Source organism: Bison bison, unplaced genomic scaffold (assembly GCF_000754665.1).
Source record: "Bison bison bison isolate TAMUID 2011002044 unplaced genomic scaffold, Bison_UMD1.0 scf7180017864376, whole genome shotgun sequence".
Lineage (NCBI taxonomy): Eukaryota > Metazoa > Chordata > Mammalia > Artiodactyla > Bovidae > Bison > Bison bison.
In genome coordinates this window covers 512109-525185 of record NW_011494948.1, presented here as the reverse complement: position 1 = coordinate 525185, position 13077 = coordinate 512109, and the positions used below count along the sequence as shown (strand labels likewise).

At 37.1% G+C, this 13077-nt stretch overlaps 1 protein-coding gene across 4 annotated transcripts in view; it reads right to left on the bottom strand.

Annotated features, from left to right (window-relative positions):
• KDM4C (lysine (K)-specific demethylase 4C) overlaps positions 1-13077 on the bottom strand; it is a 411252-nt gene that overhangs the window by 295434 nt on the left and 102741 nt on the right. For all 4 annotated transcript variants that reach the window (XM_010856980.1, XM_010856981.1, XM_010856977.1 and 1 more), the window contains exons 8-9: positions 6335-6438; positions 2172-2309 (exon numbers count right to left, since the gene is read on the bottom strand). In XM_010856980.1, coding sequence (XP_010855282.1) covers positions 2172-2309; positions 6335-6438 — 242 coding nt within the window. The remainder of the gene's footprint in view (positions 1-2171; positions 2310-6334; positions 6439-13077) is intronic.

The window sequence follows — 13077 nt, the reverse complement described above, 5'->3', positions numbered from 1 at the left end:
TCCTACAACCACAAGGAACTAACAGCCAACAATCCCACTGAGTAAGTAGATTCTCCACCAGAATCTCCAGTAAGGAAAGCAGCCCTGCAAAAACATTGATTTTGCTGGTGAGACCAATGTTAAACATATAACCTACTGGACTACAAAACAGTAAAAAGAGTATTGTTTTAAGCCACTAACTTTATGGTAATTTTATGGAAACTTGCTACAGCGCCAATAAAAAATTAATACATTATTATTATTATTATTATTTAGGTGAGTAGCACCACCTCACCAAGAGTAAGAAAAGGGTGGAGACAACATATAAAATCATGTCCAACACATGTAACTATGACGAGTTTTAAATTAACTGTCCAACACTGCATTATAGCCACTGAACATTTTGTCATATCCTCTGACTACACTGAATGATATAAACCAACACAGCATGAGTGGCTGTCTACATACCTAAGTTTTCCACCCCGACCCCCACAACAAATCTATGGGGTAAAGAGGTATTTTTAGTTTATAGAAAGAAACAAAAAGAAGACATGACTTTCCTGATATTCTCTGGTTAGCAAAAAGAAGAGCTGGGCCTCAGATCCCTGCCTCCCCCACCATGGCGCTCTGCTTCCTAAACAATCCCATACAGCTCTGGGCTTATCAGCTGAGACTTCAGAGAGGTTCACTATCAACCTCTCTTACGTGGTCACACTCCACTCCTACTTTGTCCACATGGAAACTCAGGATAGTTTAGACTTGGGGAGAAGCCAATACTTGGAACTATGATGAAACTGAAAGCTATAGTAAACAAGCACAAACTGATTTTGCTGGCGATTGAACAGCTGGGATAGTTGACTTATTATGTCAGTGACTAAAGATGCAAACCATAAAATAGCATACCTTTTTATAACCTCAGGGTTATGACACTGTTTCGATGTAGACATTGGCATTACTTTTCTGCAAAATAACAGCAGTAGCTGGCCAAGGTACATACACTGAGCTTTCTGGTTTGTTTTTTTTTTTTTACATTAGGTATATTATAATAAGAAGGATGTGAAAGAAGTAGTTCAGTTCTACTCCTTTCTAAATTACCCCTCATAAATAAAAATTACTCAGAACAGAGAAAGTCTTCTAATAGCAGGAACTTTCTTTTATGTTATGAATTCACTCAAACGCTTGAGCTGCCAAAGGGCTATATTCTTATTTTAAAATATTATGCAATTTTCTAAATGTGCATGTAAAATAAACCTAGAGTTGTCCTCCCTGAATATATTTCTGTCCCCGTTCACTCAATGGTTCCACACGAAAGTTTTATCATGTAGAATGAATAATATTTGCCTGGACCATGCAGGGGCCACAACAGGCCACATAGACTCTATGTGCCATTTTCCACTAAATATAGGGCAATTCTGCATACTCTGTAAAACACATAGTTTCATTAAGAACCTACCCTCTGCCAGCATGCACCTCTCTGCCTTAAAATCCACAGGAAACGAAGTAACCTAATAGAAGCTACTGTCACTTTGAAAATGCCCTCTATTTAACTCTGCAGGGGGGCAATTAATAAAATTTAACCCAGTTGTTTGTGAATGAAAATACAGTTTGTGAACTAAATTAAATATACTGAGTAGGAGACACAAATTTTTGTATCAAATTTAACATGAAGATATATTTCTTGTTAAAGTATGTTCTATATTATTACTTTCAAGAAATTCATTTCTGCGCTAAGGGCAGTTTTAATTATTTCTTCTTACCATCTTTCCTTAACATCTTGTTACAATTTTACCAGACACTTTCCTCTGTAAATAGCTGTTTTTGAAGCCATGGACTGAACTCTAACATGGAAGGTGCCAAGTCCACCTAATGTGGAATCACAGGAAGCCACTGGAAAAATCTCACAAAAAAAGAAACAAACAAGATGGCCTTAAGAAAGAAAGCAAGCCTCGGTTGCATAAAATTACCTCTCAAAGTAAACTGCTCCACATTAATTTCAAAACAAAAAAATGTTGCTACAAATATTAACATAGCCTATGTAAAATAAATATATCTGTCTCAAATAAATTACTATGGTCACAGGCACACAACATCACTGAGGAGAAAAATAAATGCTGCATGTGATCTTAGCTTTCCCACTATAATAACCAGAATACACGTTTAATTTATGCTTTATTTTTTGAAGCATAACTTACCAATTTAGCAACTTTCCCATAGTCAATCCATCTGACAGTAGCAAAATTTGTAGATTCTGCACAGTTGAAACCATGATTAAAACCAGCATGGTAGCCATATGGGAAAGTGATCATAAATTCTCCAGCTTCCTGGGTGATCTGCAGGGTAGAGGATGTATAATATTTCCCAATTATAAGGCATCCCAAATTGCAAATACAGTTAAAATATATTTCCTATTTAAAAAAAGACAAAAAAAATGTTATCATGTCCAAGCTATACTAGTATTAAAGAAGTGCCCCCAGATTCTTCACTTAATTCTTTAATAGTTTTTCAGGAGACTTTTAAAACTTTTCTAAACAGATGACCCTCTGCCAATAGTCCAATCATTCAGCCCATAAGCAGAGAAGTTATATTTTATTTGAAGATGTCTGCTTTATGTTATTCAAAAAAGTGTTCATAATAGCACTGAATACATTTTAATACTTAAAAATTCACATTACTGGAATTATAAAACAGGACATATCACAACTGACATTTTTCAAGTTATAGCTATAAAAATTTTGGCAACACACACTGAATGTTATGGATTCTTGTTGCTAAAGAGTTGACTGTACTTAATAAATTGTCCTTTCATTATACTTGGAAAACATTCAATTAACTATTTCATTTAACAGTAAAATTTCCATCAAATAATTATTCAAATATATCTACAACATATAGGTATGTATGTGTGAGTGAGTGCATTTGCAAATATAATTAAAATAGCTTGGGTCAATCAGCCATCAACCTAAAAGCAAAGACAAAAATGTATTCAGTCCATTCCTTTTAAAGAAATCTGCTTATTTTTTTTTTTCTACAATCACCAAAACATACAAAACACACCAGGAGCTATGGAAGAACAGCAAAGTTAAATTTATCAATGTTTTTTTAAACTTGTATGCTCAATACTAGAGTATCAAATCTGTAACTCACTGATTCATTCAGCCACCTTCGTTGGAGAAATAAATATGTAAGTATGCACCTATGTGGAAACACATAACAGACGCACTGTATAAATACATGTGCACACACTGCGCTCAGTAACCATTACAGGAATGCTAAAATGGTGTGTGTGGAAGTTCCAACAATTGTCCTGCCCAACAATTCTAAAATGTAGCTCATCACCCCTGCCCCCTGCGACATCCCAGCAGGTGTTCTATTCCAACGAGCAGCAATTCAGCTGCCACCTGGCAGGCAGAGAATAGCTTATCAGGGTTCAACATGGTTCCAGTTCCATCATTTCAAGCCAAGTGAGAATACAGCCTGATTCTCTCCTTTTCTAGTCTCACTGAATCTCATTAATTATAATTGTGCTTGGAAATAAGGCATTTCCTTGTACCATGTGATAAAATAAAACTTACTTTGCTCAACTGTCACTAGCCGTATAAAGGAGAGTTGGGGGGAACAGAGTAAGACTGCTGTCAGTGGGATAAGGAAACTAGCTTCATTGCTCCACTGAATCCCATCTAGAGTTCTTCCCTACTCTACGTGGAAAACTCCTTTCTTGCCATGCTGAAAAGTACCTATTCCCATTAAATGGGACCCTAAATATGCCTCTATATAGTTTCTAGAAACAGGTCAGTCCCAATTAGCTAAAATATAAAGCTTATTTACTGCCTCTATGAAATAAACTGATTTTTTTAAAAAAGAAGGATATACAGACAGAAAAGAACAAGTTCTTTTTAAGACTAACCAAGCATCATAATTCCATACAGCGAAAAACAGTGGAAAGGGTAGCGCACATAATCGAAAAGCAGACATTAGCTATTTGGCAAACATACTTTTTCATACATACATATATATATACACATATAAGAATATGCTCAAATACACTGAAAGAAAAAGAAAAAAATATTAGTCCAACTGGAAAATGATTGCCTAAAGAGTAAAGGTTGAACTGTGGAGGAAGAGTGCTTTATTATATTACCTATACTATGCAAAGCGCTTCATATAGATAATCTCTTTTCATCCTCATAATAGCCCTATTAAATGGTACTCTTATTATCTCCATTTTCCAGTTGAAGAGATTGAAGCTCACAAAAATGATGTAATTTACCCAAGTGGCAGAATCAGAAATGAACTTGGGGAAGAATCAATGTCATTCCAAAGTCTGCTACTCTGTCCAAGGTTACATTATGATCATTGGAGAATAAGCTCCTCAAGAAGCACACTGTCATCATACATCCTTCATCAAGGTAGAAGGGGAAATGGCAATATTTCATATGAAAAACTGAAGCCACCAATAACCCCTCTAAATGGCTGGTGTCTCACCATCTGTGGACAAGCACTCACCATTCTACTTCCCACAGAAGCCACAAAATGTCCCATCCTCAAAAGACTGGATAAGAACATGGTGCATTTGGTGAGCTACCAAATAGTACCTGGACAGCCTCAGCCCAGAAAAGGGTGCAAGGCACCTCTCCTCCCCAAATATTAGAAAGAAGCTAGAAGCTACTACAGCTTCCATCCTGGGGGAATAAGCCAATCCTGCAGCCCTGCTATTTCACATACCCCCCTCCAAAGAACAACAATTCCCATCACCAGCGCTAAGTTGTCAGAGCTTTCCCTGTCTTGGAGGACTCTATTCTGCTCCTTCTCTGCCTTCTAACATTCCAACTTAAATAAAAGTGCTTAATCAGGCTTATGACAACCACCTGAGAGAAAGTGCACTGATGACACAGGTGTTTAGAGGCGTCTGCAAGTAAGACAATGCCCGCAGAAGGAGTGGCCCCGCTGTGCGCGGGGCACAGCCTGTGACTTCTGTACCGGCAGCACTGCTGCAGCCCACCCACACCCGTGGACCATACCCATAGTGCACATCTCGAAGGCACACTTTCTGTCGTGGGGAGAAGTATGTAACTAAACAAGTGGTGAGAGCATTCTCATCATGGACATGAGACAAGTGTGTCTCATGCGTGACTGCCACACAGACTGTTGATGAGTGAGCAGGACCACCCCAAGGTGGAGAATGTTTCCCAGTCCTTGCAAAAACTCTCCTTCCAACAAAGCCTGGACTGGGGGTGAGGGGTGGGGGAAATAGGTGGAAGACCAGATTTTAAGGGCCTGAAATGAAGGAAAGATTTAGTCACAAGTGAAAAGCTTTTAAAGCGGAAAACAGCAAGGATTATGGGAAGACAGTCAACTAAAAAATGATAAAGAGAGTAGAGATATTTTTTATTGTTTCTGCAAGTAACTAAAGACTTAATCCTCCTCCAACTGAGAGACAGCTTTTATTTATCTGGTCGAAAGTTTTTTTTTTTATTTCAGATTCTTCACATAAAAACACTGATGCTCTGTAATGATTCTGACCCAATAACAATCCATGGACACAAAGATTAAGAGTGATCTAGCATGTACAGAGTCTTACAGAATTTAATCTTCAGAAATATTCCAAAGAAGCAATATCTGATTATTAAATCATCAGGCAATTCTATCCATAATGAAATCTCAATTGTATTATGTCTGAATGTGTTTAGAAATAACATACTGACACCATACTCACTAATGCTAACCAACCAAACCATGAATAAAAACTGTTCTGATTTCTTAAAAAAAAAAAAAAAAAAAAGACAGCGTTAACATAAATTCTGTTGCTCACATAAAAGACGTCAGTGAAAGAGAATTATGTATTATACTGTCAAATGTGCTACATTTTACTTTCAATATTGTTAAAGTGAACTAGAAGTGCATGAAATCTCAAGTAAATATAACCTGAAATTAATTTCAAAAAAATGTAATTTCAGAATTTGAAAAAGGATACATGCATATGTAAAAAAAAAGAAAGAAAAACACGTCAAGAGCTTTTCTTCACATTTTTCATTAGTACTTTTTTAATTAGTACTTTTCTAATTTCTAATCAGTACTTCCATTAGTACTTTTCTAATATAGTTAATTATTTTAACTATAATTTTAACAAAAGTGGAATTAAAGCCAGTTGGGTCTTTAAAAAACAAAAAAAAAAGTAATTTCAAATCAGTACTTAGGTAAATAATTGTTACCTAAGTAAAACATGAATCTGAATTTTTCTCCTCATACCCTAAAAATCCTACTGGAAGTCAAAGATATATTAGTTTCTGTTGAATTTGTCTTAAACACAAATTTTACACATATGAAATGATTCTGTTAAAGAGTAACACTAATATACCTTGTCAAAGGGAATGCCGTATTTCTTTAATACTGAGGGAGATATCAGTGTCATCTTGTGGCGAAGAAATGCATCACACCCTTGAGAACTGCTTGGGAAAAAACCTAAATGGAAACAGTAAATACAAGCAGTAATGCATTAATTAAGATATAATTTCAAATCAATTTTTAAGTTTATGTTCTAGTATTCTTATATCACGACGGCTTTACACAACTACAGATCAAGTCCATCATCAAAAATCACGGTGCTAAAAACTAGAGTCAGAATTCTTAAAAATTAAAGCATACATATTTTTATCACCAAAGGCTGATCTTTTTTACAAAAAGATCTGCTAAGAGTTGTCTGCATAATACAAAATGACTAAACCTTAAAAACTCCAATACTTTGGCCACCTCATGCGAAGAGTTGACTCACTGGAAAAGACCCTGATGCTGGGAGGGATTGAGGGCAGGAGGAGAAGGGGAAGACTGAGGATGAGATGGCTGGATGGCATCACGGACTCAATGGACATGAGTTTGAGTGAACTCCGGGAGTTGGAGATGGACAGGGAGGCCTTAAACCTTAAAAATTTGCAACAAATTTAAACTCAGTCTACCTATTATCTGATAAGTGGATAAAATATTAAGGGAGGGTAGAAGAGGAAAATCTGAAGTTTTAACAAAGGAATCTCTTAGACTCCTAAAAGCAACCATTCTAGAAGCACTTGTCCCAATGCCCAGAATATAGTAGACATGCAGCAGTTTCCTATCTGTTTCTTTCTGATCAATTTTATATAGTTTCAGTTCAGTTCAGTCACTCAGTCATGTCCAACTCTTTGCAACCCCATGGACTGCAGCATACCAGGCTTCCCTGTCCATCACCAACTCATGGAGTTTACTCAAACTCATGTCCATTGAGTCAGTGATGCCATCCAACCATCTCATCCTCTGTCATCCCCTTCTCCTCCCACCTTCAATCTTTCCCAGGATCAGGGTCTTTTCAAGAGTCAGTTCTTTGCATCAGGTGGCCAAATATTGGAGTTTCAGTATCAGTCCTTCCAATGAATATTCAAGACTTTAACTGCTACTGATTTCTGGAACTAACTCCCAGCCAGGACCACTCAAGAGCATGGAAACCTGTCTGTCTCACCAGCCTATATGGGAACAGTGTCTTGAAGAGGCCTTTAGGTGAAGAAGCTAAACACATAGCAACTCGCTCATTCAACAGTACATGATGTGCTGAAACCCAGCTGTTTCTCTCCATCTCTGCCTTCAACACTGCAGTCTGTCTGAGAAAAACTCTCATTAACTCAGTTATATGAGCTAGAGAAAACACACGTACTTGATGTCCTAGTCTTCACCTTCTGAACTGAGATGGAGACACCACCACACCGAGAGCAGGAAAGCAAGATGAAAAAGACAAGAGAAATGTGGATGGGACAGAGGAGAACCACAGAGACAAGACTTGAACAGAGAACTCACCAGGAAAGCATATGCTATGTATCTGGGTAAAGCAGAAAAAAGCACAGAGTTCTTTAACTCCATGGCCAAAATGAAGATAGGCCATTGGAGAAATGTTACTTATCTCACTCTGTGGCTCACTACATATAAATAGCTCAATCTGATGAAAGAATAATCAACATACATATAAATAGCTCAATCTGATGAAAGAATTATCAACACTCATTACCTAACTGCAAATAACTTTAACCTCAAAGAATAGAGGGTTTTACAATAATAGTTTTAAAGCAAATAAGCCTTTACTGATGCCACCATGGAGCATGTGAGGCCATAGATCATCAGAAGGAAAAAAATCAGACATCTAAAAAAAAGCTATTAGGGTATAAAGAACTACTTGCAAAGAATACCACATCATCTGCTTAAGCACCTATACCTGGATTGTTAAAAAGAAAAAAAGAAATATTTTCAAACCACTAGACCATTCAGGTATGACGTAAACCAAATCCCTTACAAATATACAGTGGAAGTGAAAAATAGATTTAAGGGACTAGATCTGAAAGACAAAGTGCCTGATGAACTATGGACGGAGGTTCGTGACATTGTACAGGAGACCAGGATCAAGACCATCCCCAAGAAAAAGACATGCAAAAAAGCAAAATGGCTGTCTGAGGAGGCCTGACAAATAGCTGTGAAAAGAAGAGAAGCAAAAAGCAAAGGAGAAAGGAAAGATATAAGCATCTGAATGCAGAGTTCCAAAGAATAGCAAGGAGAGATAAGAAAGTTTTCCTCAGTGATCAGTGCAAAGAAATAGAGGAAAACAATAGAACGGGAAAGACTAGAGATCTCTTCAAGAAAATCAGAGAAACCAAGGGAACATTTCATGCAAAGATGGGCACAATAAAGGAAAGAAATGGTATGCACCTAACAGAAGGAGAAGATATTAAGAAGAGGTGGCAAGAATACACAGAAAACTATATAAAAAGATCTTCATGACCCAGATAATCACGATGGTATGGTCACTCACCTAGAGCCAGACATCCTGGAATGCAAAGTCAATTGGGCCTTAAGAAGCATCACTATGAACAAAGCTAGTGGAGGTGATAGAATTTCAGTTGAGCCATTTCAAATCCTAAAAGATAATGCTGTGAAAGTACTGCTCTCAGTATGTCAGCAAACTTGGAAAACTCAGCCGTGGCAACAGGACTGGAAAAGGTCAGTTTTCACTCCAATCCCAAAGAAAGGCAATGCCAAAGAATGGGCAAACTACCGCACAATTGCTCTCATCTCACACGCTAGTAAAGTAATGCTCAAAATTCTCCAAGCCAAGTTTCAACAATACGTGAATGATGAACTTCCAGATGTTCAAGCTGGATTTAGAAAAGGCTTAAATCCAGAGATCAAATTGCCAACATCTGCTGGATCATCGAAAAACGAAGAGAGTTCCAGAAAAACACCTATTTCTGCTTTATTGACTATGCCAAAGCCTTTTACTGTGTGGATGACAATAAACTGTGGAAAATTCCGAAAGAGATTTGAATACCAGACTACCTGAACTGCGTCCTGAGAAATCTGTATGCAGGTCAGGAAGCAACAGTTAGAACTGGACATGGAACAACAGACTGGTTCCAAATTGGAAAAAGAGTACATCGAGGCTGTATATTGTCACCCTGCTTATTTAATTTATATGCAGAGTATATCACGAGAAATGCCAGGCTGGATGAAGTACAAGCTGGAATAAAGATTACTGGGAGAAATATCAATAACCTCAGACATGCAGATGACACCACCCTTACGGCAGAAAGTGAAGAAGAACTAAAGCGCCTCTTGATGAAAGTGAAAGAGGAGAGTGCAAAAGTTGGCTTAAAGCCCAATATTCAGAAAACTAAGATCATGGCATCTGGTCCCATCACTTGATGGCAAATAGACGGGGAAACAGTGGAAAAGTGGCAGACTTTATTTTTGGGGGGCTCCAAAATCACTGCAGATGGTGACTGCAGCCATGAAATTAAAAGATGCTTGCTCCTGGGAAGAAAAGTTATAACCAAACTAGACAGCATATTAAAAAGCAGATGCACTACTTTGCCAACAAAGGTCCGTCTAATCACAGCTATGGTTTTTCCAGTAGTCACGTATGGATGTGACAGTTGGACTATAAAGAAAGCTGAGCGCCAAAGAATTGACGCTTTTGAATTGTGGTGTTGGAGAAGACTCTTCAGAGTCCCTTGGACTGCAGGAGATCCAATCAGTCCATCCTAAAGGAGAACAGTCCTGAGTATTCACTGGAAGGACTGACAATGAAGCTGAAACTCCAATACTTTGGCCACATGTTGCGAAGAGCTGACTCATTTGAAAAGACCCTGATGCTGGGAAATATTGATGGCAGGAGAAGGGGACGACAGAGGATGAGATGGTTGGATGGCATCACTGACTCAATGGACATGAGTTTGGGTAAACTCCGGGAGTTGGTGATGGACAGGGAAGCCTGGTGTGCTGCAGTCCATGGGGCTGCAGAGTCAGGCACAACTAAGCGACTGAAAGGAACTGCACTGAACTGCAAACATACATCCAACAGAAACATCAGAAATACCATCATTCTCTACAATACTAGTGAGAATAAAAGGAATAATCATACCCTATCTGGTCATCTGATACAGCCCTCTGTCTAAGGTTAATATTCGTAATACATAAATAGAAATAAACAACCTGTGAAAAAAATGCAGACTCCAGTGAACGGTGAGAAAGAACCACATAATGTAATTAAAATGACACATCTACATAATAAGCTGTCCTGAATCTACACCACTCAGTAAAGCACAGCAGAGAGATCCCCAAACACACACACACAACCCATGGGAAAGTTTTAACAATAAAATTTAAATGGATCTATCAAACTTTTCAAATCTGTACCTCTGCTCAGCACTGCACGAATTAAACTTTAAATTAAAATCAATGAAGAAAGAGGAGTCTATTTAATTTCCTTTTGATATGGATTTGTAATCAGGACTTGAACAATGTGGTGACTGGTCATAAGTTAATTTAAATTGGAAAACCACTGAAGGAAGGCAATTTGCAATAATTAAGAACTTCATACCGGTTCAGAATTTATATTTTCAATAGGCTATCAGAATTATATTTTACATTGCCCTGGAAAACACCTGATAAACCACAAGTTATGACACAAAGTACCCATCTCAAAATGAATTTTACCTCAAATCACCTGCAGGAGTACATGGTTCACACTCACGCCTCACTCCACCATTTATGAAAAATATTTTATTCAATATTTAAGCCAGCCAACATAACCAGAATACTATTTGATGCAAAATGGTAATTTTTTAAAAACTCAGAACTATTTCAGCCCATGGCTATGTACATAGTAAGCGAAGAAAATAAATTTGGAAACAATCACATGTATGAAATGTACCAAAATAGATCTGATAGAAAAGATAATATTTAACTAAAAATTCAACTGAAGACTATCAGTTTTCTGAAAGTCAGTAAATAAACAGAAAACAAGGTATGTGTTCAAAATTTTGGAAGTAAGTTCTTTAATACATGCCTTTCAGAATCTTTTTATTTTCTATTCTTATGTTTACTTTCTTGATCTGCTTTTTCCCTAAGTTTTCAATAATATATTTGAAAGAATTCTTCTCTAAAAGTTACCATATTTGAATGTTACTACTGCAGCATTCCATTATATTTTCCAACTTACCAGTCACACAATGGGAGAGGTCCAGTCTTTCACAGTCTTGAAGACCAAGAAGTTCCAATAAAGAAACACAGCTACACTGACCCCTCAAGTACCTAGTAGTGGAAATAGCAGCTAGCATCTCACTAGCACACCTCACATACCCCGTGGCCATTAGGTAATATGACAGGTGTAGAACACACAGAATAAAACTGGCACATCTTTCTGCAGCATTTACTTTTGTCACGTTAAATCATTTAGTTTATGTTTGCATACAAACAAACATAATTAGGGAGCAAGATGCAAAATCTGCATGCGTATTGTGGAGAGCTAGTGTTTCACTCCCCTGTCTTGTAAGGATATTTTGGTGGAAGCACTTGAGAGACAGCACACTGTGAGGTACAAACTATGCTATGGGAGTTTGATAAATCTTAATCTCCTTTTACAGGCACTTAACACAAGATTACCTGAGGACCAACTTTCCTCTCTCCTTCATTGCTCACAATAAACACATACTTTAACATCGCTATTAATAGAAGAGCTAAGTTTTAGATCAAAAACCCAATTTTTTGAATTATTTGAAGTCACTCTTATCTTGTCCACATAGTTAACAGAACAAGAGACTAATAAAGAAACCCTACAGACACACTGATTTCTAATACTAGTCCAACAATTCATATAGCCATAACTATTTCCACAATCTCTCAGCTCAATTTCCCCGTCCATATAATCAGGATGCTATTATTGTCTTCATCAGTGGGTTCTTTTCTTTCCCCAATATCAAGATATAATTGACAAATAACACTGCATAAGTTTAAAATACACAGGGTAATGGTTGGCTATATGTACATATTGTGAAATGATTACCACAATAAGTTTAGTGCACATTCATCACCTAAAAATAGTTATTTTTGTGTGATGAGAAGTTTTAAGATCCACTCTCTTAGAAACTTTCAATACAGTATTGTTCACTGTAGTTACCATATAATACAGTACATCCCGAAACCTACTCATACTGAAGTATATACTTTGGGACAATCTTCACCCATTTCCACCACCCCCTTCCTCTGGCAGTCACCAAACTGTTGTTTCTACTTGTAGGTTTGGTTTTTATAATTCTCACATGTAAATAAGATCATTCAGCATTTGTCTGTTTCTGACTTTTTTAACTTAGCATAATGGACTCAAGATTCTTCCATGTTGCAGGAAAAGACAGGATTTCCTTCTTTCTTATGCCTGAATAATAGTCTACTGTATACATACAACACTTTGCTTTATTCTTTCACCTGTCAATGGACACGCAGGTGGTTTCCATATCTTGGCTACTGTAAATAATACTGCAATGAACATTTGACGTAATAGATGTATCTTTATATTTATTTCATTTCCCTCAAATATATACTAGAAGTAGAACTGATAGTATGTTAGTTCTATTTTCAATTTTTTGAGGAACATTCATACTGTTTTCCATAGCAGCTATCCTCGCTGGGTGGATCCTTATGGGAAGCCAGTGATATAAAGCACAAAAATCTTAGCATTATAAGAAAATAGAAACAACCTAATGCCCATCAACTGGTAAATGGAAGTGCAAAATGTAGTATATCTTTACAATGAAA